This window comes from Bos indicus, chromosome 24, assembly GCF_029378745.1.
Source record: "Bos indicus isolate NIAB-ARS_2022 breed Sahiwal x Tharparkar chromosome 24, NIAB-ARS_B.indTharparkar_mat_pri_1.0, whole genome shotgun sequence".
Taxonomy (NCBI): Eukaryota; Metazoa; Chordata; class Mammalia; order Artiodactyla; family Bovidae; genus Bos; species Bos indicus.
Window position 1 is genome coordinate 38,000,095 of NC_091783.1, and position 20,803 is coordinate 38,020,897.

At 44.5% G+C, this 20,803-nt stretch overlaps 1 protein-coding gene across 11 annotated transcripts in view; it reads right to left on the reverse strand.

Annotated features, from left to right (window-relative positions):
• DLGAP1 (DLG associated protein 1) overlaps positions 1-20,803 on the reverse strand; it is a 781,268-nt gene that overhangs the window by 70,222 nt on the left and 690,243 nt on the right. For 6 of the 11 annotated variants that reach the window (XM_070778877.1, XM_070778884.1, XM_070778879.1 and 3 more), the window contains one exon: positions 16,422-16,451. The exons of the other annotated variants lie outside the window; for them this stretch is intronic. In XM_070778877.1, the coding sequence (XP_070634978.1) occupies positions 16,422-16,451 (30 nt within the window). The remainder of the gene's footprint in view (positions 1-16,421; positions 16,452-20,803) is intronic. 11 annotated transcript variants of the gene reach the window in all.

Sequence of the window (20,803 nt, forward strand, 5' to 3'; positions counted from 1 at the left end):
GCTGGCGATTGTTGTAAAGAACCCGCCTGCCAGTGCAGGAGACGAAGGAGACCTGGCTTTGATCCCTGGGTGGGTAAGATACCCTGGAGGAGGGCATGGAAGATTTCCATTGACAGAGGAGCCTGGCAGGCTACAGCCCATGGGTCGCAGAGTCGGACTTAACTGAAGCATGTATGCACGCAGTGTATATTTTTAGCCTCTCCCGACATTTTCACAACTAACAACTTTTTGGCTACCCCAACATTCAGAATTCCATCTTTTTTCATGCCTTTATACCTGTGGCAGGTGTTGTTTGCTTTCTTTTAACCACCCTCCTTGCTAACTAGGCATGCATGACTTTTCAGGGAGGTAGACCCCTCCCTAGATGTGAAGGCTCAATCTTCTCTGTTCTGCAAGATGAAGGATGAGAAGGGAATTCTCTTGCAAGTGCTTTGTTGAAAGTTAACCTCCTTTTTTTTTTTAACAGTGACACAAGTCAGTGACATCCCTTTTCTTCCGCTGGACATTGTCATCAGTGAGAGACACCTTGAACTGTGGCTGCCATCTGGGGACCACAAGGAGTCTCTGCTCCAGAAGACAGAAGATGGCAAGAAGCTGGTTTTGTATATTCATTGGCTGCCCTGCCTCTAGACTTGCTGTGATCGGAGAAAATGAATGCCTTTAACATCTGAGTCACTCTAATTTTACTCCCTTTTATTGATTTACTAATCGATCTGTTTGCCTGGCACTTAGGCAGTGACTTAACAGATGCTAAGCATCCTTCCTGGCTTGGGAAACTGTTCATGCTTCAGGATTCACTTCCTTTGTGTTCCGTGAGCACCTCCTACCTATCTTTCCTGTAGAACTCATCACGCTCTGCTTGTTCCGATCCTGTGCTGATGCTTTGGGATGAGAGCAGAGAGAAATTAGTGATAAAGTAGGTCTTTGTTTCCTGCTCCACTCACATGTTGGCGTAAATGATTTTGTTTGGCAAATGCGATGACACAAGAGATCACCAAATCAGGTCATCTCTATTTCAGAGATGTGCTCAGCTGCGGTGGCCCAGCTTCCTCTAGTGGTGCTTAAAGATGACCAGAGCTGGTCCAATCCTGACTTGCCAGTTACTGGATGAAGGACTTCAGATGACTCATCTCTCACCCCATTTCCTTATCCATTGAGTTAGGGTGATGGCATCGATGACCTCACAGTGTCATGAGACAGATGATGTAGTTTTTTTTTTCCTCCATTTATTTGGGGGCACCAAGTCTTAGTTGCAGCATGCATAATCCAGTGCCTTGACCAGGGTTTGAACCCAGCACCCCTGCATTAAAGAACATGGAGTCTAACCCACTGGACCACCCAGGGGAATCCCAATGATATAGTTGATATCAAGAAAGAGGATTTGGTGTGGCACTAACATCTCAGACATAGGAAAAGTGATAGTCGCTCAGTTGTGTCCGACTCTTTTTCAACCCAGTGGACTGTAGCCCGCCATGATCCTCCATCCATGGAATTTTCCAGGCAAGAAATACTGGAGTGGGTAGCCATTTCTTCCTCCAGGGGATTGTCCCAACCCAGGAATCAAACCTGGGTCTCCTCCACTGCAGGCAGATGTTTTACCTTCTAAGCCACCAGGGAAGCCCCACAAACACAGGAAGGAGGCTCTTTCTTCTTTCCTTCTATGTTATTTGATACAACACAATTCCAGTATTGCAAAAACCATCTTGAAACTTCCCTGAGGAGGTTTTACTGGAGCAGGGAGATCCTACCCTTTTCAGACGTTGGGGTTTCTCCAGCATAAAGAGTCCTACGTGGACATCCCAAGTGCGAGAGGGCACACTTCCAGACGGCTGTCCCTAGTGCTCACTGTTAAACTTTCTTCTAGTCCTTCTGGTCTCAGCTCATAAATCCTCTCTTTAGAGAGGCCTTCCTTTACCACTCAGCTTCGAGCAGCCCCATGCTCTGCCCTCCCAGCCCTGGAGCCATCCACTGAGAGGAGGAGATGCAGAGAGAAAATAAAAATGTCCTGTGAAAGTCTTGCGTCTTCGCTAAGCTTGAGCCCTCCCCTCTGGTGGGGGCTTGTGGCCTGCCTGGTCCATTTTTATCAGCTTTGCCCCACTGCGCCCCATTCCCAAGTGGGCTCCCCAGGTGGTGCAGTGGTAGAGAACCCACCTGCCAATGACCAGCGAAGGAGACGCAAAAGACTCAGGTTTGATCCTTGGGTTGGGAAGATCCCCTGGAGAAGGAAAAGGCAATCCACTCCAGCATTCTTGCCTGGAGAATTCCATGGACAGAGGAGACTTGTGGGCTACAGTCCATGGGCTCACAAAGAGTTAGACACAACTGAGCACACACACACACACACATATGCCCCACTTCCACCCTCTGAAGCTTCCACCTCCTGAAATCACATGGATGACTGGCCCCGGCCTCTGTTGTCTCCTACCTTGGAAAATGCAGACATTGCAATGAATTTCTGAGGTCTTGCAGGATGGATCCCCATCAGTGATTAAAACTTTTTTCCTACTTTCTATATTACCACTCAGTTCGTAAAAGACGAAAACAGACAAACCAAAGACATTTTCAAGTATGTTTTCGTTTGCGCTCATGGTCAACATGATTGACTTCCAGCTAGAGAGGATTGGAGGGCAGGATGTGCATGGGACCAGCTCACTTTAAGTTCAAGTGCTTGAGAATTTAAAAGCACAGACCCTCTCCAAGCTCTACTTAAGGCTAGTCAACTAAATTTCCCTAGTTTGCCATAGTAATTAGGTAGGATACTAGTCCTAAGATGATGCACTTAAATTACTAAAAACCTATCAAACAGACAACAATAACTTTATCTGCTTTCAATGCCTGAGAAGCAATCGTGCATGACATCTCAGAATATGTTTGGGAGGCAGGCCTAAGGAAGGCTATTTAATCTGTTCAATCATCAGTTGTTGTTGTCTTAACTATGTGAAATAAAGATAGTAACCCTTGCAGGGTTGTCGGGAGGATGAAATGAAGTAATATTTGAGAAATGCTAAGAATCTTGCCTGACACATAGTAAGTGCTCAATTAATAGTATACGGCTTCCTAGGTGGCCCAGTGGTGAGAATCTGCCTGCAATGCAGGAGATGTGAGTTCTATCGCTGGGTTGGAAAGATCACTTGGAGTAAGAAATGGCAACCCTCTCCAGTATGCTTGTCTAGGAAATCCCATGGACAGAGGAGCCTGGCAGGCTATAGTCCATTGGATTTCAAAGAGTTGGACACGACTTATTGACTAAACAACAACAACATCAACTGTTTCAAAATGGAAATCTGTCTTGTCTTAGCAGCTAGTAAGCCGGCAGTACCGCTGCTCCTGCGTAGAAGGCCTGCGAAACTCTGAAGCTATACTTGAACACAGATGTGGTCCAATGATGCCATCTCATCTCCTTGGCAACCAGCTGTCTCAGTTGTCTAATCTGGTGCCAGGTAGGTGGTAGGTGACAAAACAAACTGAATCTTAGGTTAAAACTCTGTCATTCAATACATCCACCATCTGTTGCTCCTATTACAGATACACACAAAAATTCTGATTTCATGTGACCTTTATATTCACAGTTTTAGTGAGAAAAGTACAAACACTGACCACATCAGACGCGTTTTTATTTTTAGTTACTCCCCAGATGTTTACCTGAGCTAAAAATAAGCAAAACAACCAAAGCTTTTCTACTAAACATGTCTCGAAGGCTCTCATTTTAGTCCATTTTCCTATTGCTCACCTAAGAGGGATTAGGAAGTATGTTGTCAAAAAAATTTTTTTGAGCTTAAGAGAATGGTTGCTCGTGCTTTGTGGCTCAGTCATGTCCAACTCTTTTCTACCCCATCGACTGCAGCCCTCCAGGCTCCTCTGGCCACAGGATTCTCCAGGCAAGAATACCGCAGTGGGTTGCCGTTTTCTTCTCTAGGGGACCTTTCCCTCCCAGGAATTGCATCCGTGTCGCTTGCGTTGTGTACAGGTGGCTTCTTTACCACCGAGCCACCAGGGAAGCGGAAGGTGGAAATGGTTGGAAGAGAATGGTTGGCAGCACTTTGTCAGTGATACTGGATATAAAATGAACACAAGCATTCTGCAGAAAGGAGTAACGGAAGCAGTGTTGGCTGAAAGGGCCCAGTGCCTGGTACACTTAGGAAGTATGAAATAATGAAGTATGAATTTAAGTATGAATGGAGCCAAAGTCCTTGGAATTCCAGGTCCATCAATGAGTAGCTCTGTGATCTAGGGCAATGTACATCACTGCTTCATGTTCTTTTTAACGACAATCTGTAGAACAGGACAATAACTATAAAATGACTGTTAGAGTGAACGCTGAGGAGGCGGAGCTTGTAAAAGCCCTTTGGTAATTGCAAAGGTTCTGGGCTGAGGTTACAGTAGAAGGAGCACAGGTCATAGTACTAACAGTTACTTTTTTGGCAGCCAGCTGAGTAATGTTTCCAAACTGTATTTCTTCCTGGAGCAGCATAAACTCAACTGGCCTTTGACTGAAATGGAGTTGGGATTCTGCAGATACCAGAAGTTGGGATTCTGCAGATACCAGAAGGTGTTCTATAAAATTTGCACAAAATTGCAAGTCTCAGCCAAGTAAGATGGGGAAAATGCTGTAAAAATTAATAGGGCCAAAGGGAATGGTCTCTAATCACTTAGTCACAAACGTCTCCTCTCCACGGCCCCCCAAACACTCATAATATTTGATGTAAAAATAACACAGCAACAAATAGGTATAATGAAAAGGAACGGTTCTTCCAACACAGCTCAGGTTGAAGCTAAGTAGATTTTTAAGAGTGATTGGAGTCAAACATATCTTGGAGAGGAGATAGAATATAACTTTTTAAAATGATGCACACATACAGTTGTTAATTTCAGTGGTTTTTGGGTCCATGAAGAAGAGAGTTGGGACTGGTTGGTCTAATGTTACCCCTGTAAGGGCCTGTTTGGGGTCTCTATTTTCTTGGCTAGAAGTTTTCCTCTAGAGACAGTTCAGAAGCTTTGAATAACTAGGCTCTCGAAGGACCTGGTTCGAATGTGGAGCAAGGAAGAAAGCAGAGTCACAGGCAGATCATCTGCTGGGGGACTGGCCTTGGAAATATCCAGGGGAGGAGAGAAAACATCCGAGGGAGATTTTGGCCAGTGGAGGAGTTTGGGGGAGAGATAAAAAGTCTGGGCACTTGGAAAGGGAGGCAATGGGCAAGGCGAGGGCAAGAAAATATTTTTCATTGCTTTGTCTGGGGCAGAGGCAGCCCTGAGCTTAACCGTGAAGCAGGTCAAATTTCATGTGGTTTTCTCTCCTGAGGCCACCGGAGACCCACCACTGCCATGCTCTTCCCCTACTCACTCAATTCCAAATTTACCAGGCTGCCCCAGTTCCTGAAGTATTTGCTCCTTGGAAGATAAAAATCTAGTGAGTCCAATAAAATAATGCACTGGAGGATGGCAAGGATTGCATTTTTAAAAGAATTCTTGCAAACAGATCCTTCCTCCAGAGTAATAAATATGTGTTTAAATAGAGGGCGTCTGTAAAGTCTGCCTAAATTCCAAGTAAGGTCTAAATTGGGAATTTCTGACAGTTAATAGACCTACACCAGCAGTAAACGCCTTTCAGTGACTCTCAAATCATAATTAAGCCTGGAAGGAGAAGAACTGTTATAGGCATAGAATTGTGCTAAGTACCTTTTACATACGATCATCATTCCTTTTTTATGGGCTTTCCAGGTAACGCAGTGGGAAAGAATCCACCTGCTAATGCAGGAGACGCAAGAGACTCGGGTTCGATCTTTGGGTCAGGAAGATCCCCTGAAGCAGGAAGTGGCAACCCACTCCAGTATTCTTGCCTGGGAAATCCCATGGACAGAGGAGCCTGGTGGGCTACAGTCCATGGGGTCTCAAAGAGTTGAACACAACTGAACACACACACACACACACACACACACACACCCCATTACTTTTTACAGGTTTGGAGACCCTGGTGAACTTCAGAGAGGCTGGTAACCTGCCTGCAGCCAATATCATACTCCAAAGGTGGCTAAAACAATATTGTCCATCTAACACGGTCTTCTAGAACAGGGTCAGGAAACTTTTCTATAAAGAGCTGTACGGTGAATATTTTTGGCTTTGCAGACCACATAGTATCTGTCGCAAACACTCAACTTTGACTCTGTGGCAAAGCCACAGACAAGATATAAACACATGGACATGGCTGCCTTGGAGAGGTGAGCCTGGTTTGGTCCAACAGTCATAATTTGCCAACCCTACTCTAGAACTCTGCCACTTCCCATCATGCGGTGGAGTCTAATACCCCTCCCCTTGAACTTGGGGAAGTGTGTGATTTGCTTGTGACCAACAGAGTATGAAGGAAGTGAGAGTGTATGCCTCCAAGGCCGCATCAGAGAAGGTGATGCTGCATCTCCCTTTGTCCCTGGGCCATCTGCCTGCTTGGAGCCCTGAGCCGCCACAGAAGCATCCCGTTGTCCCGAGGCCGCCATGCTGAAAGGAAGCCCAAGTCAGCCACGTGGAAAGACCATATGAAGAAGCCTTGAGACTCTAAGAAGAGGGGGAGATCCTCAGCCAGCCTCCAGTGTTCCAGCCCTCCACCCACCCAGCTGCAAGCTGGGGAGAGACCTTGGGCCAGAACGACCCAACTGAAGCTCTTTACAAATTCCTGCCCACTAGAAACAGAGAAATATTAAAACTTGGAAGGCACTAAACAAAAAAAACTCAGAACCTTGTTCCCAAACTAGTGAGTGGAAGATATGAGATTCAAACTTAGGTTTGCTTGACCCCAACCACGAGTCTGTTCTATTACATGATTCCAACAGCAGCCTTTTTAAAAATATGGTGCTAAAATATACATAACATAAAAGGTACCGTGTTCCATTTTTAAGTGTATAGTTCAGTAACTACATTCACACTGTTGTGCAACCAATCTCCAGGCCCTCTTCATCTTGCAAAACTGAAACTCTTTACATTAAATGAGAACTTCCCCTTCCCCCTCCCCAGCCCCGGCAATCACCCTTCTACTTTCTGTCTCTGAATTTAACGACTAGGTCTCTCATGTAAGTGGGATCATATAGTGTTTGTCCTTTTTGTGATGGGCATATTTCACTTAATATAAACATATATTTTTATATATAGGGACTTCCCAGTTGGCGCTAGTGGTAAAGAACCCACCTGCTGCTGCAGGAGACACAGGAGATGTGGGTTCGATTCCTGGGTCAGGAAGATCCCCTGGAGGAGGAGATGGCAACCCACTGCAGTATTCTTGCCTGGAAAACTCCATGGACAGAGGAGCCTGGTGGTCTGCAGTCCAGGGGATCACAGAGAGTCAGATGTGACTGAGCACACACATGGGTTATACTTAAGCACTCAGGTATATTTAATTTTTTAAGCCCATGTTGGGTAGTGAGTCTGACCAGTGAGTAGTAAAGATCTGTCAGGGGAAAATGTCAGCGATCCCAGGTGTTATGAGTCACAGATGCGAGGTCCCAGGAGGGACTTTGCAACAGCAGTCACTCTGATGGTGACAGTTCATAGAGTCCTGCCTCTGAAGGCTTCCTTTGAAGAAAGAGGAACCCATGAATCAAGAATAAGATAAGACTGTTTGGTTTATTTCAACTTGTGGGCTGTTTGACTTCCTTCTCAGAGCCATGCCTCGAGGATGAAATCATTTTCTGCCACACAGACCGTGCAGAAGGCCGTCACACACGAGCCTCACTGTCTGCTCCTTTACTTCCTCTGGGTCCAGGGCGTGTACGGACTTGGTGGAGTGTCTGTGCCTTGCTATAAACTGTGTATGCAGCAAGTCTTCTGCAGGGAACCGGCTCTTGGGAGAGTGAGCCTTCAATGCTGCTTCGTGCTTATAGAGACTAAGACCCAGCCTGTGGGGGCTTCTTGGACCTCCTTTCCCTTCCTCCCATCTCTGTCCTAGGACCAAGAGGCAGGCCTAGGCTGAGGGGCCACACTGTGACCATCCCAGCTTGACCTTCCCCTCCCCACACCTGCCTTAACTGCGCGGAGCCCACCTGTTACACGGAGAGAGGGGACGGAAGTGAACTTTATGTACGAGTCTCCCAGGCCTGCAGTCCACGGTTATGAGCTGAGGGTGTGCTCCCCCAAATTCAACTGTTGAAGTCCTTACTCTTAGGACCTCAAAAGGCAACTGTGTTTGGAGATACGGCCTTTAAAGAGGAACTTCCCTGGTGGTCTACTAGTTAGGACTTAGCCTTCTAATGAAGGGATGCAGACTTGATCCCTGGTCAGGGAACTAAGATCCCACATGCTTCCTGGGCAAATAAAACAAACAATATTGTAACAAATTCAAAAAAGACTTAAAAAAAAAAAAGGCCTTTAAAGAAGTGATTAGGTCAGATGAGAGTGAGCTGGAATCCAATAGGATTGGGTCCTAATAATAAGAGAGAGGTGCCGGGGAGTGTGCTCACAGAGGAAGGGCCACCTGAGGACGAGGGAGCAGACAGCAGTCTGCAAGCCGACAAGAGGGGCTCCAGGACACACAGCCTGCTCACGCCCTGCCCTCAGACTTCCAGGCCCCAGCACTGTGAGGAAGTGTATTTCTGTATTTCTGTTGTCTGAGCCGGCCAGTCTGGTAGTTTTACAGCAGCCCGAGCAAGTGAATGCACCGACAGAAAGTTCACAGCCTGGAGGCTGGGACTTCAGCCCAGAAAAGCTCTGCAGGTCATCCTGGGAAACTCAAAAGGCAAGAAAACTTTGAGTACAATTCCTCTTTCTGCATCTCTCCCAAGCGCCTGCTGGCAGGTTTGGGAGGTGGTGCTGGAGGCTGAGGCTGGGGTGAGGCCCAGCGAGGAACCTGGCGGCTCCCAGCCTAGAGGGAGCACCCTAGCTCTAGGTTCTAGAAAGTCTGGCAAATGTGGGGAGAGATTTATAGGTGTTTGGGGCCTGGTCTAAGAGGCACTTTGCTAACTCCCTTGGGGCTCCTGCCTTCCTTCCCCCATCCCCCCGCCAAGACTCCCCCTTTCTCTATCTCTGCAAGATGGCTTGATTACCAGGAGTGTCTGAAGACAGGGCTGCATCATGCAAATCCTGACTCGGTTTTGGTTTCAGTGCTTCTTTGGTGGGAAGGGTGCTGTGCTTAAGCGGGCACGCAGCTGTCAGGTGGCTAGGGTGCTGGACAGAATGAAGGCCTCTGAAGATGTCCAAGTCCTAATCTTCAAAATCTGTGTACACTCCTTCCTTGGCAAAGGGGACTTTCGTGTGTGATTAAGTTGTGAAAGTGTCAGTCGCTTAGTTGTGTCCGACTCTTTGTGACCCCATGGACTGTAGCCTGTCAGGCTCCACTGTCCATGGTATTCTCCAGGCAAGAACACCAGAGTGGGTTGAGTTAAGGGTCTTAAAGTGGAATGATTACTTTGGATTATCAAGGTAGGCTTCCTTGGGGTAGGTCAATGAAATCACAAGGACTTCTAGGAGGGAGGCAGGAGGGTCAGACTCAGAGAAGAGGTGGTTCCAGAAGCAGAGAGGGGTGTGTGTGTGTGTGTGTGTGTGTGTGTGTGTGTGTAAGAGAGAGAGGTTTGAAGATGCTACTCCACTGCTGTTTTTGAGGACCCAGGAGGAAGGGGTGACAAGCCAAGGAGTGCAGGCAATCTTCTGGAAGCTGGAAGAGGCAAGAAGTTGGATTCTCCCCTGGAAGCTCCATAATGGAGAGGCCCTTGAGGACCCCTTTTAGACTGTAAGATGACTAGTGTTGTCTTCAGTCCCTAAATGTGTGGTAATAATGTTACAACAGAAATAAGAAACCAATACAGGTGGTAAGGATGAACAGCTGCTATCACAATTAAACAGGCAGAGACAGGTGCCCAGAAATGTAATCACAAAGTTAAAGCTTCCATCCCTTAAAACAGTGGTTTTCAAAGGTGGTCCCCCAAACAGCAGAGTCAGCAGCACCAGGAACCTGTGGGTCAAGTTCCCAGGCCTCACCCAGACCCAGGATTCAGAAGCTTTGGGTGGGGGGAGCTGGCAATCTGTGTTTTAAAAAGCCCTTCGAGTGATTCTGGTGCAAGCTGAGGTTCACCTACAAAATAAATGACGTTGGCTAGCTCTTCAGGGATGAGGGGCACCTGTGTTTCCTTGGATGTGTGTGTGTGTGTGCCTAGTGAACCTACAATTAAACTAGTTATGTCGTGGTTTATGTTGGCTTGGGATCTGGAAATGATAGGCAATCTAGGCTCCAAGATGGGCTCTGAAGGGGGAACGTGGTGGTGGTGGGGCTAGAATTCAGTCTCCCTGTGTCTATGGGTTCCCAACCTCTTCATGGCCTATGCTGTGCTAAAGAGACAGAGTAAGGCTGGATCATGGTTACAGAACCACGTGAGATCCTGCAAGATCCTGCACACTGCCCCGCCCACACATTCTGCGGAAGAGGTGACTTTTCTGAGTTACCCAAGGCAGTCCCAAACTGGCTAGTTGGATATTCAATTTGAAAACGTGAGTGTGGCCATTCCTTCCTGCCAGAGGTTAAAGTTATGCAATCGCACAGACAGGGCTTTCGGTCCTGGGTCAGTCTTGGGTTAGCTGGGTGGTCTCCGAATCCTTGTCAGTGAAGTGGGCATGCAGATAGTACTCTGACAGATTGCTGAGCGGTTAAGTGAGATAATATAGGGGAAGGTCCCAGTGCAGGGACCTGGAACAAAGTAAATGCTGAACACCACTGTGGTGAATTGTAATTGATTGTAGTTAACGTTACTAATTGCAATTATCAGCAGTTGTTTACACCAGCTCTGAAATCTCCTATTTCCAGGCTTCTCACTATAATGGATCCAATACACAAGTTCACCTATGTAAGGGATTCAGTCTATTTCAAGTTCTGCTAACAACATCTCTCCTTGAGATTCCTCAAGACTCTGTGAAAAGGAAAAGTTTTCCTTTTTATAATCTGAGTGCATTTCTCCTAGCTTCCCAGTAATGGAACTTTTCCACACAGCCTGGGCCTCCAGCTGGGGGTGTGTGTGTGTGTGTGTGGAGGGGGGTTGCTCACAGGACCTCAGCAGGGATATTCCCATCACCCCGTACACCCCAAGACACACATGCAAGCTCAAACAGGGTGTGATGACCAAAAGGTCTTGCTCACAGGTCTTGGCCACCAAAGCTACTAGGTGGCATGTGCCCAAATCCTTACACAAGCTCTGCATTGTTGTAGGATGTGGCCATCACGAAATCATTAGGCAGGTAATGTAAAGGTTCCCATGAAGGGGGAGGTTAAGCCTGCTGGGAATCGCTGCCAGGAGCCCCGAGGCAGTAGAGGCAGAGGTGTTACAGACCCAAACTTCAGTTCCTCTACACTCCTCCCCTCTGAACAGACCCATGAGGTGGAAGGTGCCACTGGAGTTCGTGTCCTTCCTCGTCCTCTGTCGCTATGGCCTTCCTTCTATACTTTTGAGCCTTAAAGTTATCCCATGGATTCTTTTTTGCAAATTGAAAAAGCATAGCTTGCCTTGTAATAGAATATTTTGTTAAAGGGCTCCCTTCTCTCTCTGTGCTTTTAATATTCTTTTTCTTTCTTTCTTTTTTATACCCTTTGACCACACAACGTGGTGTATGGGAACTTAGTTCCCTGACCAGGTCTTGAACTTGTACCCCTTACACTGGCAACAGAGAGTCTTAACCAATGGACCCCCAGGGAAGTCCTGATTCTGATTACTTTTGAAAAAATGCTTTTCTACTTCTTAAAAAATATGTAAATATAATAGAGGTTTGGTAAGGACCAGCTCCAAATATGTTGGAAAGACCACCACTTGACTCTTCCTTCATGCTAGCCAGCATTTTAAATATTTCCCATTCATAAATCAACTGCATTTCACTATGAATTCTGGGGTTTTGTTTGTTTTTCTGCTGGGCAGCTGTTTTGTTTTGTTTTTCCCCTCTTTCATCTCGTGATCTCATCCTTTTATTTTCTTCTCTCAGTTACATTAATGTGTATTTCACTGCTTTGAATGTCATACTGTTAATGGAATAATTTTATACTTTTATAAAGATCATAGTGAGTAGTCTGTTAATCTTACATTCTTAAGAGTGGGAACATTTAAAGAATAAAAACAAGGCGTTGTGTATTTGCTGTTCTTAACAGAAATATTTGACTCCAACAGTCCTTGATACCATCAGTCTTTGAGTCCTATTTTATCTGGAAAATGAGCCTGCTTGTAGTATACACTTCATCAAGATCCTAAAGTTTGTCATATCAGTTTATGGTATCAAAGTGGATATTAGACAGGCCTTGATGATTGTATAATAAGTCTCATTTTGTTAATCTATTTCAACTAACCATCTTCCATGATATGCCCACAAGAACTCAAACAGCTAACCTTCTGTTTCCTAATAGAGCTTTCTACACTCATTGTATGCATGCTAAGTCGTTTCAATCATGTCTGACTTTTTGTGACCCTATGGAATGAAGCCTGTCAGGCTCCTCTGTCCATTGGATTCTCCAGGCAAGAATACTGGAGTGAATTGCCATTTCCTCCTGCAGGGGATCTTCCCAACCCAGGGATCGAACCTGCGTCTTTTTGGTCTCCTGAACTGGCAGGGGGGTTCTTTACCACTAGTAAAGGGAAACCTAGGATTATACAGTGCTGTGTGTCAATTATATCTCAATACAACTGGAAGAAAAAACTTATCTAAATAAAAGGAAGTGACAAGAAGGAAAAAAAGGAGAACAAAAGCTCCACAAGGCCAGGAGAGCTTTTGTTTATGAAATCAAAGCACACGGGATCCATGATCAAAGCATCACCCCCCTGTGAACTGAAACCGCAGCTTCCCTCCAAAAGGCACATCCAAAGTGGGTGACATCCAAAGTGGCTGGGGGCTTGTGTCACCATCTTGCCTCTTAGATTTCTTCCTAGAGGCTCATCTGTTCCCATTTTTAAAGACGCGGAACTTTTCCAAAGAAGCCAAAGTTCATTCCCCCATAGAGGCTATCGAAAGAATTTGACATCATTTTGAGATTTTGGATTGCCTACCTACAGGGGATGAACAAATTGCCTTTGAGGCAAGTCTCCTCACAGAGTGTGCTGGGTTATCAGTTGCAAGGCTCGTCCTCAGCATCCAGCAGCCTCCCAGCCCCAAGGTCCCTCCTGTCCACTGAACAAACCAAGTGAATCAGATAAAGATCTTTGGCTTGGGCTGGACCCTCCCTCCCCAGAAAGATGCTGGCAGGACATCAGGGCCATTCCAACCCAGGCATGACTCAGTTCTTCCATGGCCTCCCTTCCCGTTTTGCTTGGATAGGCTGGTAGGTTGGTCTTCTTTGTGGAAATATGCAACTCTTCCTGCTCCAATTTCAAGAGGGAAAATCCCTTTTAAGAGGAATATTTAGAAGATTCTGTCATGGAATTCTTGCCATTACCCCAACTATCTCTCTTTCTCCCCAGTTTGGTGTCTGGATGTTTCTCTCTTACCCTAATTTTCTTTTCATTTTTGGGGGCCATGCTTGTGGGATCTTAGTTTCCTGACCAGGGATCGAACCCAGGCCCTCAGCAGTGAAAGTGTGGAGTCCTAAGCGCTGGGTCACCAAGGAAATCCCCCCCAATTTTCTGAATTTGAGGTTATGAATCTAAAATTAGAATCCAGAACCCATCAGTGTTATCAACAAAACTTTGCAATTATTTCTTTCAAACAAATATTTTTCCTGTTCAAATATTTTTTCTTCATCACAAAATAAAGTATCAGCGAGTGTTTCTGTTTCAACGTAAGGTCTTTAAAACATGAAAGGACCGTTCACTTTGAACCTTACTGTTGGTGTGATATAAATAGCTTTTTTTTTTCTTTCTGATGATTTTAAAAGCTTACACAAAGCTGCAAAATGCTGAAGGAGGCACCTTGATTCAGAGAAAGAGGACAGACTGACCCGCATAACAAAAATACTCAGCAGGAAGTAGCCCATGGAGTCCCTGTTGATTTTCTCTTATGACTGTAACAATTGCTTTTCCTTAAAAAGAAGAGAAAAAAAGAAAAGGATAACCTACCTACAACATTAATGTCATTTTCAGAGTTCTAGGATAAATCCGGAACAGAGTCATTTTTAAAGAAAAGGAAATAGGTTCCATTCTGGCAGTGGATCCCCTCCACTGATTGCGTATTTCTTGCCATGATAAGCTGTAGAAGCTGCCTTGAGTTCATTTGGCAGATGGAAAACAGCAAGAAAAGAGCTAAGCATTCATAAGGACCACCATCTGAGGTTTGATTTCCCACAGAGACAAGAGAGTCCAACACACATCCCACAGAGCATGCCCATCAAACTCTCCCCTTCCAGATGCGTGAGAACACATGCGTGGAATAACAACCCCCTCCCTCGCCACTCCCCGCCCCACACACACACACACAACAACTGTGTCCTGGGGAGCCCCTGGGCACACACAGTTACAACTCAGCATGCTACCAAGCCTCAAGCTGCTACAGCCCCCAGCCAAGAAACTGCCAAAAAGATGCTCAAGCAGCAGTCCAAACAGTCCTGACCTCTGGTACCCATGACCACTCCCCGTGAGCTCTGGGAACTCAGAGACTCTGTGATGATGAGGCTGCTGAAAAACCCCCAGGCAGTCAGTCATTCAGCTCTCTGCCCTTACTTTTCCTCATTCTTCTTTTTCTCTGAAGACCATAAACCTCTTTGGGGAGGGTTCCGATAAGCCACGCTACCAGAAGTAACCATAGCAATGAGCAAAATGATGATGGGGACATTGTTCTAGCCGAACAATACTTTTAAAAATTATCTAATGTCCTCTTGGCTTTCTGGCTTTTTAAAAAATGTTTTCCATCCTTTTGTTGTAAGTGGACTACTGTGCTTAAGCCAAGCAGGCAATAGAAAGCTCTGACTTTAAAGCCATTTGTCGATAACACATATGAACAGCCCAGGGTGGACCCACTGTTATCCACAGATAATTAACTGAAACTTGGGGTGACTTGCCACTGGGAGTTTCCACAGGCAGAGTCATTCTCATGGTCCCGCTTGCTTTGGTGGCTGTGTCTTCTGTTTTCTAAGCCAGTCTCAATACAATTCCGTGTTTTCGGGCAGAGGGACTTCGAATCCCTGCTTGGCCTCACGAGGACCTGCCACATGCGAGGTGTCCTCTCTCGTTTCTGTAGGTCCATCCTTTGATTCCTCTCTTGACTCTGAACCGCCGTAGCCTGTACTGTTTCCTGGTCCCTTCCTTATTTGAGATAGCAGGGCACTTTCTGCCATGAATGTCAGAATTAGTCCCTTTTTAATGTGCTTTTCAAAATGTGATGGCACTAAATCCACTAAAGGAGCAGAGTCCCCCTCTCCGGATGGGCCAGCCTTGTGGGGACATTTCCGAGTCCCTCTCCCCTCTCCCAGCCTGCAAACTCCAGCCCACCCAGTCCTTTTGCTTGAGCCAAGCAGGTGGTCTCACCACCAGAGCCCCTCCTCCTCGCACTTTCCGGCTCGCACCTCCATGCATTGCCCATTCACGAAGCTGCATCTCTCCTTACATTTGAAAATTCACCTTAAAGCCCACCACCTCTTCCAAGGAGCCTCCCCTGATAAAATGGGGATGAAGAACCGTCCAAAGCATGACTGACAAACTCCCAATAAACGAGAACACACACACACACACGCCCCACAACAAACACAGACACTCACAAAGAGAGAGCATGACATATTCCCTACTTACAAGATGTGTGCTCCTCTTAGGGCAAGGTGGTCAATTTTATACCAATAACCAATGAGTCATTTCAAAAAAATGAGGTGTTTTTAACATTCTTGGGAGTTACTCAGTGAAACACGGCTGTGTGGTCTCTCCCCCACCAACCCTCCTCTTTCTTTAAATCTCTCTTCCTTTTCTTCTCAGCGTCTTAGAAGCACAATTCCAAGGAACCACCTGGTGTGAGTGACATGGATGACACTCAAGGAAGCTGGTTCTTGCAATACCTCCTGGGTGGCACCTCGTGACTTGAGACTAGCCATCAAGGAGTTTTAATCACTCCATGTCTGCATATTTCCTGGGCAAACATGTCTGCTATATTAGGATGAGGAACCAAATTCCTCTAGAAAAGGTCCTATCGAAAGATGGAGTGGGGTGGGGTGGGCAGGGTTCCTGACAAGACTCAAGGTCCAGCCTCAGATAAGGATGCCGTAGAGGATAAGGATGCTCTCTAAGGAGCAGTGGTCCTGAGGCCGCCCCGTCAGGGGCAGAACCACACCTGCTTGCTCTCGTCAATGCTGTCTCGGGGTCAGTGTTGAGGCCACTCACTGGGGAGCTGAGGGACGTGTGGCATAAGAGAACCAGGACAAGGAGAAACACAGATGGAAAGGCAGTAGCTGGCGATTAGAACATGGCTTCAGACACCACGGCCACAGAAGCGGTCTAGCTACAAAGCCACGCGGTGCAATCTTGAAGCAAAACGTTACTGATTTTGTGGTTGTAAAAACGTACCTTCAACTGCAGAACTCAGTTTTATGACACCTTGAATAAAAACAAAAAGTCGCAGTTATAGAATGGACCCAAATTACTTTGCCAGGCTTCGCACATTACACACATGCTTCAAATCTGGATTGTTGCTGTTGTTGCTGGCTTTTTGAGAATTTAAGTAAACAAACATCAATGTCAAAAACGAAGTAATTTTCAGTCCTTGATTAAGCTTCATGAATGTCTTCTTCTCCCACTAGAATCCCTTGGGAGCATTTTTCACTAAATAAAGGATCGGCCATGTTTCTGGATGAAACAAAGGCCAAGTCTCAATAGTCTGGCTGGCTATTTCTGTAGATAGGTCATACTGGATGAAGGATTGATAAAACTTCACTCAGAAGGACATCAAGGCCTAGTATTTCCTACTTAAGCTGCACCTGGAGATCATCTGATAGGTGTTGGGACAGGGTTTCTGCTGAAATACGTAACAAGTGGTTAGAAACCATGGTGTGATCTGGCAACTTCCTTCTCGGGGGTGGTTGGACCAGAGGCCATTTCTGGTCTCCTGTGTTCAGTGTTCCCATTCCTTGCAGATCAGTGGAGGGGCTGAGCTTGTCAAATTATTCATGAAGCAAACAGACACTACCCTTGACTGGATATCCACGTGACTTTTTTGTGAACTGAAAGGTCAAAATACTAAACTAAAATAAATTAGACCTGGTCCAATAATTTGATTTTGAAAGTTCATTTTCTTCCTTGTAAGTCATAAGTATAAACAATATTTCCCAAACTCTGTGTGATAGCCATGATACCTTAGGCTGGAAAAAAAAAAAAAGTCTGCAGTTTCGCTGGGTGGAAAGTCTGGTTCTCTTTCAAATGGGAGGAGTCTCAAATGAAAAATGGAAACAAAATGCTTTTCAATACTGGTAAACCAAACTGGTTATCAGCATGACCACCCGCTGATTTTTAACAGATTCTATTCACAAAGAGACAAACTTGCTCTCTTTTATAACTTTCTGAAAAAAACAAAAAACAACTTTCTTTTAAGTTACCAGTTGAATTTCATCTTTCTGGTGGAACCAGTCATGTCTGGTCAATGTTTAACAAGGGGAAAAATATGCCTGTATTATGTGTGTATATTATGGGTTTTACCAATATAAGTGATGGGTAGTACACAATCTACACATAATAATAAAATATACAGTCTTATTTATTGCAGGGTCCATGCAGCCAACAGATTCTCACAGAAGACTTTTGTTGATTTGGACCAAACCGTGGGATTCACAGCCAGCAAATCAATCATGATTTGACAAAAATAATGCTCTGAATTGCATCCCAATTTGTTCTTTTCCCAGTAAATTCATTATCATTGTATCTTTTATGTGATCTCTTGAACTATTAAACTGTTCAAGTTTTATAGAAAGTATTTTGATTAAGTTAAAACTCTTTCGGTGTCAACACTATGAAAACACTCCCACTGTGGCCTATTTCAAGCTTCCAGCTTTGCTGTCACAGGACATGGCTTTGGAAAGAGATGAATGATAGTAAAACCATCATGTAGTAAATATTTCACCACACAAGGATAGCAGATGTAAAGAACCCCAAGAGCATGGATAGTAAAAAGTAGTCAAACAGTCAGGAAGTAAAGATTTTAAGGTACTTATCACCTTTGTTTTAACATAATTATAATTGCAAGTTTGTAATCATGGGTGTGTTTAATAATGGATTTACAAAATTCCCCAAAATGTAACAGTTGGCTCTTGCAACCTGGTATGAACCAGGTCTGACACAACATGACCGTAACTGATGTTTCTTTTTACTCATGCCTGGAGAAGAGAATCTTGACCTTCAGAATACTCTGAGTTATTCACAAAAGGAGTTATAATTTAACTGAACAAGCCAAATATGAATAAACTGAGCATTTATCATGATTTTGCCCATAATTTCACAACCTCTTAAACCTGTCATATGCAAAAATATACTCTATATAGATTAGCTTGGAAATAACAGTCATTGAGCATCAACTAGGAGGAACACACGCTGAACGGACTTGGTCATCTTTTGGTCAGGCAACCATTCCAAGAGGTATGAGTCATTGGCATAGTAAGCGATGATTCTGTCTTTTTTGAACCGTAGAAGCTTTATGCAGGAAACCATCAGAGTATTGATTCTTTTTTTTATCCATGTTTATTTTTGTGCATAACCATGGGTGTCAGCAACTGGTCACTCAAGTGAAAGGACATCAGTGTGACCTAATCAGTGTGTGGAAACAGACTTGATGCAAAGAAATCAAGGAAGTTGAAAGAATTTCTTATGGGAGATGTGGGTGGTGGTGGATGAGAGCTCAGGAATGTATTTATAGAGTGAGGGGGAAAAGATCTATTAAATAACAAAAGCCTGACTTTAGAACTCTAATTATAAACATAATTTTAAATAGACACCTGAGTTATTTGTTCCTCCACGTGAATTTCTCTTATGTTTTTTAAACCCCAAGTCCAGGTTTCCCCTATAGCAAGATAGGCTTTCATATTGCAAGATAGTAACTGTTTATAGTGAAAACCTAGAATTGGCTAAACCTGGTTAGGGTGCTAATATTAACATTATACAAAAACTTATAGAATGGAAAGATATTTCCTTTATCTTAAAATAGAAATATTTTTAAAAACATGGATATTTAAGAAATGATTGATGTTGGTGCTGAAAAGCTACACGTAGCACTGCTGACTTCTAGGACGCACAACAGACATTATCTGGTGACTGGCTGACGTTGACATTGCCTGGAATTCAGGGTAAGCCATAACACATACATAAATATATATACATACATGGACCCTCCCGTCCTCCGCCACATTTAATTCTTCATAGTCTTCTGAAATGTCTTTTCCACCTAATGACTCACTTCAGTTGATCTAAAGTAATTCTTAGGAGAAAGTGTCAGGTTAAAATAATTCATGCTAAAGTGTGAATGACTGGGGCTCACTAAAACCCTCCAATGACATCTCATTGTTTTTGAAATACTAGTTGAATTTTTAGCCCTGGGCATCGAGGCCCTATGGGATGTATTCCTGCTTATTTTCTTACTTCTTTTACATCATTTCAGGTGACTTCCTCCCTCACTCACATGTTTTGACCACTTCAGTTTTCTCTCTGTGCTTTGCAGAGCTAATTCCTTTTGGCCCCCTGCTCTACTCCCCCCGGCACTTGGTGTTCCCTCCTTCCCAAACGACTGGATCTCCCCACAGCTAACTCTTTCTCTTCATTCAGCTGTTACTTCAAATGTCACTTTCTCCGAGTCCTTCCTTGATTACTATACTTAGAGCAGACCCAGTAAGAACTCACTGGCCCGTTTCTCTCTCTCTTTTTCAGAGACATCACTTTGCTGACAAAGGTCTGTCTAGTCAAAGCTATGTTTTTTCCAGTAGTCATGTATGGATGTGAAAGTTGGACCATAAAAAAGGCTGAGCACCAAAGAATTGATGCTTTCGAACTGTGGTGCTGGAAAAGACTCTTAAGAGATCCTTGGACAGCAAGGAGATCAAACCAGTCAATCCTAAAGGAAATCAACCCTGAATATTCATTGGAAAGACTGTTGCTGAAGCTGAAGCTCCAATACTATGGCCACCTGATGTGAAGAGCCAACTCATTAGAAAAGACCCTGATGCTGGGAAAGATTGAAGGCAGGAGGAGAAGGGGACGACAGAGGATGAGATGGTTGGATGGCATCACTGACTCAATGGACAAGAGTTTGAACAAGCTCTGGGACATAGTGGAGGACAGGGAAGTCTGGTGTGTTACAGTCCATGGGGTTGCAAAGAGCTGGACACAATTTATCGACTGAACAACAACAACAACATTACTACTTAAAATTATCTTTTTGGTTTATTATTTGGTTCTTTGTTCTGGGGTGTCTTCCTCATTATAACACTAGCAGAAAGAGAGCAGGAATCTGGTCTTTCTTGCTTGCTGCTGTAACTCCGTTAACTAGAACAGTGCCTGGCATACAGTAATTACTTGAAATATTTATCAAATGAATAAGCGATCGTTCCCAAGTATTTCCAGGTGTCAGAAAAGAAAATTTGATCTGGCCTAGCAAGTATAATTCAATAGTGGATGTCACTGAGCAGAATACTAGATTTTATTATTTTGACCAATGGCTATTTCTATTCAGAGACTGGTCTTCATGGAGGTTAGTGAACACTGATGTGTGGAGTGAAGATACATAAGTTACAGCAAAGATTTAGGCTTCAGGATTATAATGTAAAAAAGTCCCAAAGAAGTAAGTTTATCAATGTTAGGGCTAGGGTTGGAAAAAAGATTATGCTCTAAGTAGACCTCAAGAAATATTAGCTTGTTGAGTTTATATCCAAATATCTCTAGAATCTGTAGTTTCTTGCCTTTACTGTCATTGT